This window comes from Magnolia sinica, chromosome 10 (genome assembly GCF_029962835.1).
Source record: "Magnolia sinica isolate HGM2019 chromosome 10, MsV1, whole genome shotgun sequence".
Classification (NCBI taxonomy): Eukaryota; Viridiplantae; Streptophyta; class Magnoliopsida; order Magnoliales; family Magnoliaceae; genus Magnolia; species Magnolia sinica.
The window spans coordinates 1,733,147-1,749,552 of NC_080582.1; the positions used below are offsets into that span (position 1 = coordinate 1,733,147).

At 38.6% G+C, this 16,406-nt stretch overlaps 2 protein-coding genes across 9 annotated transcripts in view; both read left to right on the forward strand.

The window, feature by feature from the left end:
• Positions 1-4,636, forward strand: part of LOC131257718 (putative disease resistance protein At1g50180) — a 123,301-nt gene extending 118,665 nt beyond the window's left edge. The window contains exons 1-3 of one of the 6 annotated variants that reach the window (XR_009177581.1): positions 1,766-1,971; positions 4,120-4,314; positions 4,401-4,636. The gene's annotated coding sequence lies outside the window, so the exon portion shown is untranslated. Of the gene's footprint in view, positions 1-1,765; positions 1,972-4,119; positions 4,315-4,400 lie in introns of those variants that run through there. The other 5 variants (XR_009177579.1, XR_009177580.1, XR_009177578.1 and 2 more) reach the window with 5 other exon arrangements.
• Positions 4,637-10,761: 6,125 nt separating this feature from the next.
• The window catches only part of LOC131257720 (uncharacterized), a 38,794-nt gene continuing 33,149 nt past the window's right edge, over positions 10,762-16,406 (forward strand). Inside the window, exons 1-3 of one of the 3 annotated variants that reach the window (XM_058258542.1) lie at positions 10,773-11,056; positions 11,266-11,364; positions 14,663-16,360. In XM_058258542.1, the coding sequence (XP_058114525.1) occupies positions 14,684-15,775 (1,092 nt within the window). In that variant the 5' untranslated portion in view covers positions 10,773-11,056; positions 11,266-11,364; positions 14,663-14,683 and the 3' untranslated portion in view covers positions 15,776-16,360. Of the gene's footprint in view, positions 11,057-11,265; positions 11,365-14,662; positions 16,361-16,406 lie in introns of those variants that run through there. The other 2 variants (XM_058258543.1, XM_058258540.1) reach the window with 2 other exon arrangements.

Genomic DNA, 16,406 nt, shown 5'->3' on the forward strand with positions numbered 1-16,406 from the left:
CAAAAGTTGTCGCATCCACGATCTTTTGCGTGATCTGTCCGTATCAAAAGCTATGGAACCGAAGTTTCTCGAAGTTCAGTTTCTCAAACGTCGTGATGAAAATCGCAATGCTACTCCTGCAGCATTTACAGCCCGTCGGCTTGCAATTCACATTATTTTCAAAGGCGAACTTGACCTAAGTAAGTACATTTCCGCAAGGGCATGTTTGATTTTCTAATTAATAATTATTTACCTATGTATTTCTGATTGGATTTCCAAGGTGATATTTACCGCACCTTTCATTTATAGCACTCCCAGTAGAAAAAGTTAAATCGTAGGGTCCAACATGATGTGTCTTATCCACACCGTCCAACCCTTTAGCCAAATCATTTTAGGCCATGAGTCAAAAAAATGAGGCAGATCTAAAGATCAAGTGGATCACAACACAGGAAACAATGGGAATTGAACTGCTACCATTGAAAGCTTCTTGAGGACTTTAAAAGTTTTGGATCAAACTAATATTTTTGTTTCCCCTTTATCCATGACTGTGTGACCTTATGAACAGGTTGGATGACAAATAAACATCAATGTGGGCCCTAGGAAGAAAACAGCTTCAATCATCTTAATGATCATTGTTCCCTGAGGTGTGGTCCACTTGAGCTTTTGATTTTACTCATTTTTGGGTTCATGCCTTAAGATGTATTTTTTAAAAGGATGAATAGTGTGGATAACTCACATATATCATGGTAGGGCCCACATATTTCAATCAGTAACAACAGGTACTGGACTGCTTTTCGAAACGAATTCCCGACGAGTTTCAACTAGGTGAAGTAATAATTACTTATTTACGTGTATTTACCAGGGGAATTAAAAATCCAACAGCTTTCCACACCGCACCTTCGTTCTATGTTGATCTACGCCCAGGGCTCTGCATTGCTTGAAGAGGAACAAAGCAAGTTTCTAATCGGAGGCTTTGAGTTGCTTAGGGTGCTATATCTAGACGGTGTAGAAATAAGAGAGCTACCGAAGCAAATAGGTGAACTAATCCATTTGAGATATCTCAGGTGTACAAAAACTAAGTTAAAAACCCTCCCATCATCGATAGGCAATCTTATCAATTTACAAACTCTATTAGTAGAATCCCGTAATACAGTTGAAGTACCGGAGACAATTGAGAAGATGGATCAGTTAAGACATCTTCATTTACCTAATCGGGGAGAGATAGGAGGGCATCCGAGGCTCGACCGGATAAGTAACCTCCAGACTCTATCTGGAGTATATGCTGGCAAATGGATGGAGCGTTGCTTGGGAAAGCTCACCAATCTTAGAAATTTAAAAATACGTTTCGAAACAGGAGCGGACGTTGAATTATTCTATGAGGCGATTGTCAACCTGACGTGCCTCCATCATCTGTCGGTGTCGGTGACGGGGAAGATACACTTAGTTTTGTCGTTACCTAAGCTTTCAGATCTTCTCAGTAAGTTGTATTTGCAAGGACAGTTAAAGACGTTACCTGAATTTCCAACAAACCTCACCAAACTCACCTTGCAAAACTCCCGGTTAAAGAAAGACCCAATGGCGACGTTGGAGAAGCTGAAAAACCTTCGCGTTCTCAGATTGGCATCCGATTCATATAGGGGAAAGGAAATGGCTTGCTCTGCACATAGGTTTCGTCGACTCGAATCCTTATTTCTTCAATATTTATGTGAATTAGAGGAGTGGAAAGTGAATGAAGGAGCTATGCCAAGACTTTCACATTTAGAGATCTATGGCTGCAAGAAATTGAAGGAACTTCCAAAAGGACTGAAACACGTGACTGACCTCAAGAAATTGAAGTTGCGGCGGATGCCTGATGAATTCAACGCAAGGGTTCAACAAGACAGGGGAAAGGATTGGTATAAGATCCGGCACATACCCTCCATCGACATACGCGATGGATAATGAGAAGATAAGCAGTCGGACTTTCTATCATTATGAGAGGTACATACATAGGTGATACTTGTTTCCACTCTTCATTTTTTTTTACCTTTTAATCCATACTTCAAGTTAGTATCTTAGCAAAGCATATAGTCTCAAGAATTTTAAATTCTAGTTATATACTTTGAGAAATTTGTTCTTTTAAACACTTTAAATTCTTTCTATGAAAATATATTGCTGGCTTCTCCATTCCTTTCATAGTTTGTAAGACAAATTAAATCTTTTTATTATAATTTTGGAATGCTGTTTAATTATTTCTTTATATACAAATCTGCATGCTACTTGTTTGAAAAAATGCTTCAACCAAGACCATCTTTTGAATGAGTGCATCATTACAGTTTTTGCATTTATGTATTTCTATTTTGTTGATGAATTACTTTACCATGAATAATTGCACATCATTTTTAGGCTTTGAACAGAGATTTAATTTGTACTCTCTAGATTTTCAGTGGCACAGAGGCCTGTTGGTGGCGATGCAGTGTGTAGTAAGCCCACGTTTTTTGCTTTGGTGTTTAGGGGATCTGTACTGTCGCATAGCTTGCTGTCTACATATTTTTGTCCTATAAGCCATTTGGTATCTTTTTTTTTTCAGATGAATGGATTTTGTATTTGTTTCCTTCCTGTGATAGGCAAGGCCCCATTGATTTTTTTTATAGGAGCCTGCCCGAAAAAATGGACAGTCCGTTCTTGGAATTAATAATATTATAGGTGGCCTGCTCACACCTTTAATTAATAATAATTATTTTTTTTTTAAGAAAAAAGGCTATGATCATACAGCCCCTGTCTTGGCAAAAACAGAACACACTACATTTAATTACTGTGTTTGCACTTCTACGTTACTTGACAAGTGCCAACCTGGCACATGTACTGGACATATGAGCCGTGCACATGGCGAGACTTACTCCAGTCATTTGGATGTCATGGACAAGTTGGTACGTGCACCTACGAGGTGATTAAGGACGTGCTTCGATTACAGATTGGAGGGCTTTGATGGGTGTTATCTTGCATTGATTGAATCCAGCATCGGATAAGAGTCTCCTCCACTCCTTTTTTCCTCCTATCTTAGCCAGCATTATCATGTCCATTGCTAACCTCATATGTTCAAGCTTATGCGGATCATCAATGCCTATGATAATGTCGACTATGATAACCATACCACTCTCTGCATCTATGGCATCCTTACATCTCTTTAAGATCTTCACACAATCCTCATCACCCCAGTTGTGTAGTACCCACTGTAACCAACGATTGATGAGAGAGTTTACACATATGCATGACCAAGCTGCTCATCAAGAGAGTGTCACTATATAGCTTCCCTTACACAAGATTCAGGCTGTCTGCTCATCTGATGCACCATATGTTAAATGCTAACAGTCTATTACATTTGCATGGTATTGGCTCACATTATTTGCATCCGAACTGATTCTTGGACCAAGCATAAGTTGTGGGTAAGTTTTCCTAACATGTGTGTGAAGCATTGCCCAACCAATGCAGCATAAGGTTGTGAGATAAAAGCTTTCTATTAAGTGGGCCACACTTTTTAGAACTTTTGGCTTAAAAATCAAGTGTTTCCTTCCTCAAAGTGGACCACTGTGTACGAAACAAATGGATGTTTGAAAGAGCTGTATTAGCCTTTCTTTTTTACTTTTTGTATATTGTGCCTAACTTCAAGGGCAATAAACTCTGATTCTTGTGCGAGGCTCATCTAATGGAAAATTGGGTTCTCAAACGCATGTTCCATATTAGCATGTGTGGCCGCATGTGGATGGTCATAATTCCACATGCATGTGGGCTTAGCCTCTGTTTTATGTTAACTTGATAAGATTTTTTTAGTAGTTAAGTAGTACCATATGATAGTTGGTGTTACAACATGTAGAGTGTTCAGTTGCAGTAGTGTAATTTTTGTTTTATACAGAGAACTCATTGAGGAGCTAATGCATTTGAATTTGTTTGCATTCTATCCATTCTTTGAAGCCCATATTGGATGAGTATACTAATTGCACATTTTAAGCTTGAAATGTGTTTGTGTCAGTAATATACCTGCAACCTAAAAATTCTCTATTTGTTATGACCAAGTAAATCTAATTGCAAGTTCCTTGCCATCCAATCTTCCACAATCTCTTTTCCTGGGCAATTGATGTATTAATTTCATGTCTTTTGTAGGGCAACCATCGAGAGGTTAGACAGGAGCTTCGGGTAAGATTTTTGGAGCATCTTTCGTCTATGGCAGAGTGTATTAAATCAAAGTTTGAATTTCAGAACTACTAGCCCCACTTGTTTCACGCATCAAGATACTTGGACTGAATGCATTTGAAGCCTATACTTCCTGTTTTATCAATTATTAGTTTTTAAAGTTAGGTATATGCTTGACGTCCTTTATGGATTTAAGCAACCATATTCTAGCATATAACTTTTAGGTTCTAATCATAAATTTCATTTTGCAGGCATTTTTCTCACAACAGAGATTGCAATGATCTGCACGTGCTATGTGACTAGATGAAGTGAAGAATGGTGGAATGGTGATTAGACAGTGATGAGATGTTTGGATGATCATTTGTATTTGTAACTCAAGGATTTATGTACTTTCTGTTTGAGATATTTCAATATGGAACCATGCACAAATATTCGTTACATGCTCTGCATTTTAATTTGGGGAAATTGCTCATTAGTGTTTGACTTATTTCACTGTATGCATTGTTTGCCTGTAATATGTTTGTTGAAAACTGAAATAAGAAGCAATTTCTATACAGTATAGGTCTGGGAGGGCTTCCACTAATTTTCTGCTTCAGGGATTACACCTATCAAAGACTTTAAGCATTGTTGAGTTCCAGCATGCATCCAGATTGAGCCAATCATTTCAATAGTTTGGATAGCTGAACTGCATCCTCCATTGCTCTGAAATAGTGATCCAAACCATCTAATCACTGCATAGGAAATAGGCAAACCATATCTATCATACTAGAAAAGTTCCATCACTCTCTAGACCATCCATCATGTGAGGCCCACAAGGAAAGGGACAATGCATATTTATTGTTGTAGAAAAGGCATAACCATTGTCTATCGTACAAGGCCATTTTTGATTGTCCTCTCTTTTTCTTTTTTCTTTATATATATATATATATATAAACCCAAACAAACAAACTACTTTGATCCATTGAGTTTAACCATCTGAGCAAGGCCATTGATAATAATTATACCAGAAAGAGTCATGGATCTGAACCTTCCTTCAGGTAGGGTACAACTTGACTGACTATCCCTCTCAAAAGTCAACTTTTAGGGTATTGGTGAGAGAAACTCCTCTTGTGCAACAACTTACATCAATAACCCACTTAGGTTTTAGCTAAATTTTAAATAAAAATAATTATTTCCCTAAAAAACTTTTATAAATTGGAGCTCCCATATGTAGGATGGGTCAAATCTTTGCTCAAAGATCTAGACTCTGTAGTGAGCCTCCCTATTAATCCCTCATGTGCCTAAAAGTCCCCTATATTGAAAGAACCCATGACATGGAATGTTTAGCCTTTTCTTCATTGAAAATTTGGCGTGTTTCTTATGGGCCAGGACTTCTCCAATTTTGGGGGGGTTTTTTTTCTTCTTTTTTAGTAGTATGTGGATGCTTCCTGATTAGAGCCATCATATGTACAGCTTGAACGACCAAATAACAAAGCTTGAGCCAAGAGCGTGGTATACTTCTTCCTATCACTCTCCACGACATTTCTAATTCACCTATTTAGGTGCTAGTCTTTTGGGCCTAGCTAAGTATGAGATGCCTAGATCTAACAGTCAGTGAGAAAGAAAAGCCTCAGTCCCAAGCAAGTCATTTTAGCTCCCCTTACATGTTAAGAGGAAAGCATGGTTTTAAAGCCTGGACAAATCTGATACAACTCAGACTCATGATTCCCCCATTCAATTTTGCTTGGAAAGTCAATCCAAGTCGTTTTATTAGATAACATTCATGCAGTGCCCCCCTGATGGGCAGCTTGGATCTCTTACATATGTTGGATGCATGTGTAAATATAGCAGACATCTGCAACCTTTTATGCATTTTGATTTAATTAAGAAATGGAAAAGCAATGTAGTGAAAGCACCACCAAATGTTAATTGTGGGATTTTTTAATTATTTTTTTTTTCTAACTGTTTTCACCCTGGGCATGTTTGGATAAATGGACTCTACTTAGAAATGGAAATCTTTTTCCACTGATAAGACGGTATGTCCAGATACATGAATTCAAAGCCTTAATTATTACTCTTATCCACTGTTAGAATCCTTAGAAAATAAGATATAGGATGACTATTGTGTAATGAATATGAAATTTTCATTTTCTATCCAAACAAATTCATATTTTTTAAAATCCTATTTTCTAGTGGAAGTTACCATCTGCGTGGCATTACATGATCCACATAATCCAAATATAATTCATGTGGAACCCCAACTTCAATATAGGTCATTCATCATATATATTGTGGGTATCACTTTTGTTGTGGACTGTCCATCATGTGGGGCTCACTTGATGTGGACAGTGCATAATGTGGAGTCATATTTTGATGTGGGTCATCCATCATGTGAGACTCACCTGTGATATGAACATGCATTATATGGGTCCACCTTGATGTGGACCATTCATCATGTAGGGGCCAACCTTCAATATGGACAGATGGTTCATCATGTGGGGGCCAACCTTCAACATGGACGGATGGTTCATCATGTGGGCTCACTTTTAATGTCAACCTTTCATCATGTGGTCCCACCTTTAATGTCCACCTTCCATCATGTAGGTCCCACCTCTATTGTGGACTATCCATTATGTGGGGCCCGCTTAATGTTAATCCATTATTATGTGGGGCCACACTTTGGTGTGGGCTATCTGGGCCTATCTTAATGTGTACTTTCATCATATGGGACCCACTTTTAATATAAGTTGTTCATCATGTTAGACTATTTTAAAAAGATTTTAAAATAAAAAATTAAAAATTAAAAAAGCCAGGATGTGAATTATCTAAAAAGTTTAAGAATAAACTTATCCACAAATAACCAAGATTATAGGAGTTTTGGCGGTTGCACGTGTGCACATGCGAAGTCGAGCGTGCACTTCGCACCTCTCTGCCTAAAGCCTAAAGTATGACTGTGTAAAAAAAAAAAAAAAAAACTTTTATACTTTGGGAGAGTATGAAAAGCCATGCGCATGCACCACTCCTTGTACGAGTTCATATATATATATATATATATAATCCAAACCGTCCAATCTTGCCGGCTCACTTTAGATGGGTTACAGAAACAAGACCATATGAATCAGACATTCCAATCCTTGGAAAAGGTCCCTAGCATGAAATTCAGGCTGTTCCAAAAGATAATTGAGCAAGACCATCTAAATCAATGGACATCCGTTGATTTGATCCATCTTACAGTTTGAACAACCTGATGTGTGGATCTATCCAATTTTTCCTTCATAAAATATCCATAACTGATATATAAAAAATTAGCGACTCAGATGTCTCAAGGATATCACACGTTGGAGGGAAAGAAGGAGAGTCTGGTGGACTTATGATGCCCGTGGGAGTACTGGATCATTTGTTCTCGTACCATAATCAACGGAATACAACTTGGCTGCGAACCACGGAGCCACAAATATGCATGTGGGTGTGGGCCTGACCGTGGGGCCCACCTTGATGTATGTATTGTATATCCATGCTGCCCATCCGTTTTTCAGCTCATCGTAGAGCATGATTCAAAAAATGAAGAAGGCTAAGTTTCAGGTGGACCACACCACAGGAAACATTACTTATTGACCATCAAAAATATTTTGGGAGCCACAAAAGTTTTGGATCAACCTGATATTTGTTTTTTTTTTTTTTTTCCTTTCATTCATGTCTGTTTAACATTATCAACAGGTTGGATGGTCAATCAGCATTGGGCCTAAGAATTTTTAAATGGTGAGCTTTCAACGACCATTTTTTCTGAGGTGTGGTCCACCTGAAACTTGTATCTGCTTCATGTTTTGAATCATGCAATAAAATGAGCCGGAAAAACAGATGTACGGCGTGGATATACAATACATACATCGACATGGGCTTGACGGTCAGGACCGCACCCACATCCTGGTTACGGGTCGCAGCCAGGTCGCACTCTAATAAACTAATACAGATAATACATTAACCAGGCGGCGTCATGTCGTCAAGTTTGACTTAATCCAACCGTTGATATTCACTTCCGACGGTCAGGATTAATCGGGGACGCGATGCCGCTATTATATTGTTCGGCAATCGTACAGCTGACATTTTGCCTTTTCCGCTGACCCCGGTCCATTAAATGTTACGTTACAAAGAACCCTACTTTTAGTGAAATTATCAGAACTGCCACTGCCTTAAAAAAAAACAGAGTGTTCTTTGATAGCAGGTTGCGTATGAAGCTTGATATACAGGCACTCAGAAATTATACACGTGGCATATGTTAGCTCAAATACATCGGTTATATTGTGCATCCCACCTTTTAAAAGTCAATATTAGTTTCTCCTAACAATATTAATCTCTGATTCAGGGACAATTGTTTGTGAAAATAGGACCGTTGAACTTTTCATTTAACTGTCCAACGAATATCCAATAATCATATAGTAATATAATTAACGTTAATTTTGGTTCATATTGGTACTTATTACCATACTTTGGACGGTTTGATTTAACTATTTCTATCCCACATATGCAATTTCTAAATGCGTGTGTATCATCCATCGCAATCGATCAGAGTATCACTCCGACCTTAGATCTGGTTGGCGTCACCGTCAAACACCGAAGGACGAAAATACCCACAGGGAACTACGGACAAAACACCTTTGTAACTCTTTTGAGTTGAGGTGAACCATCGACGTCCATTTTATATCCTGCACACATGTCAAGGCTCAGGATTTTATTTTATTTTTTTTTCAGGTGGGCCATATAGATAGATCATATCCAAAAATGGAACCGTTCAGAGGATCCTGATCGTCTGATTGGATGATTTTGGAGAATTACAAAGTTAAAAAAGGTCAACCATCCGGTGGTTATAGCTATTTGGTAAAACTCATATGAACGGTCCGGATATCTTAAATGCACTTACAGCTCACACGAGTGTATTAGGAATCTCATTTACGTCAGGCCGTCTAGATCTAAAGGTAGGCATGCGGATAAAAAGGGATTCTGGAAAGTTTTTCTAAGCCGTCAAATTATTTTCTGATGTCGTGGTGCATCTGACTAGTTGAACGATTTGATTTCTGGGACAGGAGATCTACATTATGGGATGGACATGATGAACGGGTTTGATACCATGACCATATGCCACGCTGGCATACAGAGTGACATGTACATGAACTTTCTTTAACACGTGTGCGGCCTTAGCAAAGCTCTTTGCGGATAGATTCAAGAGAAACAGCACCAGAATTTATAGTGTTCGTACTTGCATTAGGATACTTAAGATAGTCCAATCCATTCATCTAGACTGTTCATCAGGTGCAAAGCTCATTTCTTGGGCTACCATACAAACATCACAACGATCTGAAAATCTCAACCATCTGATCAATAGAATATAATATTTACGGTCAAGATCATTTACACAAAATAATCCCACCAAGTCACTTGCTTATAAAGAATCACTTTTATTAGCCGATCCTAACCATCTCATCCATGGCCCATGAAAGGGATGGCTACAAAAATAATGCCAAGTCAAGGATGGATTGGATCGTCCGTTCATTCTGATTTTCACATTGTAGCTCATCAAACCGTCATCTAGGATTAATGAACGGTTCAGATCAATCAATTGCACTGTCCAAATGACACAAAAAAAAAAAAAACAGGAATGAGAGGGTAAATACAAAAAAGTACGTTTTGTTCACCAATCGCTATCACGTGAAATTCGCGCAATCTTCCTGTTGGCAAATGCCATAAACAGCCCAGGGGTATTTTAGTCATGCCAAAATGTCACATACAACGGCTGCCTGTAAACTTTCAATACATCCATTTCTTCCCCCACCAACGTGCCATATGTGTAGCATATCCGATCCGTATAAAAAGTTGGCCAGGCCTTGATGATTACCTCCTATGAAAATCAACTAGATCCACACATCTAGCAGGACACAACTTCAAAATCATTGAACAGACAGCATATGAGTCAGTGGCCCACGCGATAACTAGATCATCCTGAATTTCATACCAATTGATCATCATGGTGTGGCCTACCCTTGCACTGATCTGATATTCTTTAGCTAGCCCAGCCTAGGTCAGCAACGGCCCAAAACAAACAAGGCCAAACCCACGCCCACTTTTGTGAAAGATCTGGGCTGTTCATTAAAAGCATGCTCACATCACATATGATATATGACAAAAATGTCCTTGAAAATCCTAATCTTTCTGGGCTAGCCTGCTTATGAAACCACTAAAATTTTAGGCCGGGCCATCACCGGCCAAGCTTGAAAGCCCGTGGCCCAGACGGGCCCATTTAAAATCATGACTTTTGTGCCCTATTAATAATGGAGTCGGATTTAATAGCCCACCCGTCGGATATGTGGGACCCACATACGGTTTCGCGCGGATGGCTGATGAATTCCAATAATCTTTCATACCTTGCATTTTATGGGTCACTGATCATATGGTTAAGATCATCTAATTAGTGTGATTTCTCACTATGGTTGACAATCGAAGGTAGGATCCACCTGTTGAACGGTTTAGATCATGGTCAGATGTGCCACGTGTCCAGTTATGTGGGGGCAACAACAAAAGCAGTGGCAACCATGCAATTTTGGTGACAATCAAGGGCATTGTGTTGATTAGTTGAGTATTTAAGAAATTTCAAACATGGGAGTTGTCGGTTTGCCTACCATGAAAGAGTATGAAAGGTTTTAAAAGGAAATTCCTTGCGTGATAGACTCCAATCAAAGCCATTAATAGCTCTCATTTTCTTTTAATTTTGTTTTTATTTATTTATATTTTTATCTCATCTTTTGATTGAAGAGCAGCCGTGTACCTACTTATAAATCAATGAAAGGTGGCGATTTTTTTATGGGTTTTTGGAAGGTTGAGATTTAGTGACAGATTCTTCGAGAAAGGCATATGATCAAAAGATTTTATTCGACAGGTATGCTTTTTTCTTCTTCTTTTTTTCATTTTTTTTCTTCAATTGAATTCATGGGTCTTATTTTTGTCTTTTGGGTTATCTGGGTGACTGTTCATGAATGATTAGCAATATGAATTTCTTCTCCTTCTTTTTTTTTTTTCGATTTTGGAAAGATGTTTGATTTGAATTGATGAGCTTTTCATTGATTTCAATTCATCCGTTTTTGTTAGTGGAGCAGAAACATGAAAGAGAGGTGGTGATTTTGTATGGCAGATTGGAGGCTGGGAGATTTTGGAGAAAGTTGAGGATTGTTTGATCTCATTCAACAGGTTGGCATCTCTCTCTCTCTCTCTCTCTCTCTCTCTCTCTCTCTCTCTCTCTCTCTCTCAAATATATATATATATATATATATATATATATATATATATATATATATATATAATTGCTTGAATAGGGTATGTTTCATTACCCTTTGAATGAATTATTAATTTAAAATTTCCATGAAAGACGTAAAAATTTTATTTCAAGGTTGCAAAATTGAGTCCCAGTTACATAGGAACGCCGAAAGGAAGCGTCCCATATCAAATTGTCATTTTAAGTCAAACTCCAGTTGATTTATTATTTGGATGCACTTTTAGAAATCATATCTCATCTCTAAGAATCATATTGCTAGCCAACCAACAAATTTTTACAGAACCTAGAAAATCTGTTTTGTGAGAGTTGTGTTTAAATAAACCCTTATTATTATTATTATTTGGACCCTTAGGCATCTCCTCATCAAAAACTCACAGAGACTTGAATATTGAAGAATAGACATTCATAACCCGTACTATCTTTATAAGTCAAGAATGTTTTAGCTTAGCTCTACTTATTCTGTAGATGTACCATGTATGGTTTAATGAGACTACCATGCTACCCTAGCTAGTTTATAGTAAGTTACTTTGGTTGGGCTTTTTCAGAAGCTTGGTTTATTCTTGCAACTAAGGCTATGTGGAGCCTTCATAGTTGTCTTTGGCAAATCTACTTCATCCATCTGTTTTGAAAGACTATAATTGAGCAGAGTCTAAAAATCAGGCTATCTAGAACTCATGTGAGCCATACCACATGAAATAGTAGGGATTGAATGCTTGGGTGGGAGAAGTTTTGTATCATGATGATATTTGTACTTACTGTTTATTTGAGTGGTAATAACCTTATGAACATGGTCAGGTCCAGGATGGTTTCAACGGTAGAAGTTTCCCGTCCCACTGTTTTGTTTGGTGTGGCCCATCAGTATTTTGGATCTGCCTGATTTTTAGATTCATATCCTATTGTGGTCTGTCGAAATAGATGGGTGGAGTGGATTTGTCACGGATATCTCTGTGGGCAACACACAGCCCCAGCACAGGTGTATCTCTGTGGGTCCCACACAGCCCCGGGCACCTCCTTAGTCATGAGCACAAAGATTCCGTTATGTCTTATATCTAAAGTAATAATTTCTAGCCTTTGCCGGTTGTAACCTAATCAAGTGTTTACTTAGTCCCCAAGAGATCTTAGCAAGCTCAGTTGTTCGAGGCAACTCATCTTTACGCTACTAGATGTGCCATCCTGGCATATTGTTACGAGATCAAAGCCATCCATCAGATGGGTCCCACTGTAAAGATGAGTTGGCCCAAAAATCAGGCCAGTCCAGCTCTGAGGTAGGCCACACTATGGTGGCAGAAAAACTTGGGATGATGCCTATTTTTGGGTCAGATTATGTATATGGTTAGTTCTATGTGATGGACGGCTTAGATCATTGTATAGTAAACATTTAGTGGCGTATGGATGGGATGCCTTTGTACACGCCCGTGGACTTGGCAAACCTCTTTGAAACCATGTTGTATTTAACATACACATATATCCAATGACTTGGGGTGTGTTTGGTTGCACCAAATTTCAAATTTGGCATCAAATTACACTGGTTAATCATGAAATGTCATGATATTTGGTGCAACCAAACACACCCTTATTCTCTTGGTTGCTTTTTTCTTTTCTTTTTTTTTTTTTTTCCACTATTTTTTATGGATGTATTAGCAATTTAGGTGGGCGGTCTTCTCAATTTCGAAAATAAATCAAATAATTTTGTATTTTCATGTGTTTGATAACCGCCAGATCAAAGCCACACAAATGATGGTTTTTGTTTTTATTGTTTTATTTTTGCGTTCATGTGTTTGATAACCGCCAGATCAAAGCCACACAAATGATGGTTTTTGTTTTTATTGTTTTATTTTTGCGATAGTGGTGTGTGCCATAACGGCAAGGATACAATATCAACGGTCTGGATCATTCAACGATGCAGCACTTTAGGACGATTCACAGGTGGGCCACTGTGAAAATGAATGCCAGACACATCCACATGTTTTTCAATGTCATAATAAATCGTTTCCACTCGCCAACCACTACTGCTTTTCATTCGGAAAAGATGAGCAAATACAGCTGTTGTTTCATAAGTAAAGATACAGTGATTATTTTTCCAGCAGCATCTGAAATTTTAAAATATCTAGTCGGCCAAAAAGGGAGGAACCATGATGATAGATTGAAATGAAAATCAGACCAATCAACTAATTGATCATATCACAAAATCAAAATTAATGACTCAGTGAGGCCCACCTACTGCAACGCACATGCCTATGAGAACAAGATGGATGGATTGGATTGGATTGGACCATCTGACTGCTCGCAGGGTTTTGGCCCACCTACCAAAAAGTGATGTAGAGTGGGTCGCGGACATTTTCATGTCCAAGATGGACCAAAAGAGGCACGATTGGAGGCATTAGTCATCGGGACTGTCAGAACCCTAAAACAAGCATATCTCACAAACCAGAATGACTTATTCACGTACCATACATGATTTTGTATAGGAGAAGCTACTTTGGCCGCCCAACCCTACTATGCCGGTATGCCCGCCGAATTTGCAAGATTCCGTTAGATCGATGGTTGAACATCCTTTTTAATTTCTCTTTTACTATTTATAGTAAGTTTTAGTTCGATCATAACTCTTAATCCTTTGAACTTTAATAGCCGTGACCAACATGAAAAGGACTAACAAAAATTGGGAGAATATCATGGTTAGACTAAATAGTACACTTAACTATTTTTAACAGAAAACTATGAAGTCTAATAGAAATCATGATCATCTATAGTAAGTTTACTATTTATAATACGGCACAATTGTTAAGGAGTTTGAGTTGAGTTTGATTCCAAACTTATTCATAGGTTTGGTATCACTATTTAAAGGATTGTAAATTTGTTTTTGTCATCAATCAAATAATTTTCTATTTTTTTAGAATTTATTTCTATTTTCCTAATTTTCCTCGTGGATTCGAGGAATCCATATCAGGAGTTCATAGAAGCTCCATGACTTTGGAGTAATTATCCCTTTGAGGAAGACAGTAATCGACCTCATCACGTCCATCCTTCATCATAAAGCACATGCATAGTATAACAGCAAAGGGCACACACGATGAATAGATTAAGAACATGAATGAGCGCACATGAGCTCTAAACATCGCATTTGGTTAAGCAATACTTAAAAAGCTTTGTAGTGTATCCAGCCTCAAAATAAATCTCTACCATCTCTAAATTTTTATTTTGTTTTTTTTACAGCACTACAATCTAACAGTACCAATGGGATGCCTTTCTTCAAAGATCGCGGCCCGGTCAAGGAGCTTTCGAGAAGAGCTGAGCCATAGCTTGCAGAGGAGAATCGAGGGCTTTCCCGCCTTGGAAGATATACTAATCTCCAAGAACAGCGGAGATCAATTCCTCGCTCTTGTTTGCACTGCTAACACCGTAGCCAAGAAACTCCAAAATGGAAATCCCTCGACAGAGTTCAGCATTGAAGTGGACCCGTCTGAGAAGCATTCGGATATCGAGAACATCAACACCAAAGTATTGATGTGTGACCTAGAAGAAGAAGAAGAAGAAGAACAACAACAACAGCAGCAAAGAAAAGAGAGACTCATATCTTCTACAAGCTTTCATGGGCCCCACCAATCGGCTGGTGAAGGACAATGTCCAATCCAATGTGACAATATCCACGCGATCCAAGATAATGGACCCACACTAGATGGTGGAAGTATAATAAGTACTAGAAGCATCCATACCGTTGAAGAATACGATGCGATGGTGGACGCAAGCAATCGATGGTCCCAAATAGGGCAGGACGTCATAGTTCATCATTCCACAGGAAATGTAAATGACCAATGTGTAGGATCTTCAGGAAGCTCTTTTAACGACTGCTCTGCAGTTAAAGAAGATGGCATTGAGGGCGACAGGAAAGAACCGTCCACAATTGATAATCACAAGCCTGATCATGCCAAGGCCATTATCGCCACCGTTGAAGATGGGAATTTCACAAATGAAAAGGGCTTTCAGAGGAAGGCAAAGGCGAAAGAGCTGGCCACCCTCAGCATTCCAACAACCGTTGATTTTCCGGCCCCAGGAAGTTTTGGAGATTGGAACGAACTGACAAACTTGTTCTCCAATGGTGACTATGACACACCCAAATTCGGTAATTTTTGCATAGCAAATCCGGTATGCTGTGGAGGAGAGTGTAATGTTTTCGATCCGGAAATGCTGGCTTCCTTTGAAGAAGACATGAAGCAGCTGACAGAAGAGGAGGAAAGCATACTTCAACAGATTGTAGAGAGTCTGGAGGAAGAGAGTATTGGAAAGGAGGAAAATAAGGAATTCATTCCAGACCAAATACAAGTGTAGAATGGGAAATTGACATTGAGAATTTAGGTGGAAGTTGAAAATAGGAGGGGAAATATGGGAATACATCTCAATCATATAGAATACTTTTAGGGGGCGTTTGGCGCAGCGTATTAAATGGTATTAGGTGGGATAGAATTGCATTTGGTCTCCTACAAATTCTATCCAACATTTGGGGAGGATGAGAAAGGTTGTGATTAGGTGGGACAGAATTGCGTTTGGTACCATGTAATTGCATTTGGTCCTATGCACGATTTTCGTGAATTTTGAAATCCGCTACACATGTGGGCCCCACATTGATGCATAAATTTCTTCCTAGTTACTTTCAAATTATGTTGTCTGAATGATTGGTTGTGAGTCACCTACACCGAATTTCTGGTGAATGTGCCTTTTAATGCCCGTCCTATCCGTATCAAACGGTTGTCATGTAAGTGATTAGGTTGGGGCCCACCAATGGCAAGTGGTGATGGCTACATGTGACAACTGTTTGATCAAGACCATTAGTGAGTTTGCATAAATGAATGAGAGAGACTTTATACTCTGATAGTATGTGATGGATGATATGAATGCACATAGAAATTACCGAGAGATTTGTATATTTGGAATACAATTAATTAAAATTAAACCGTCTAAC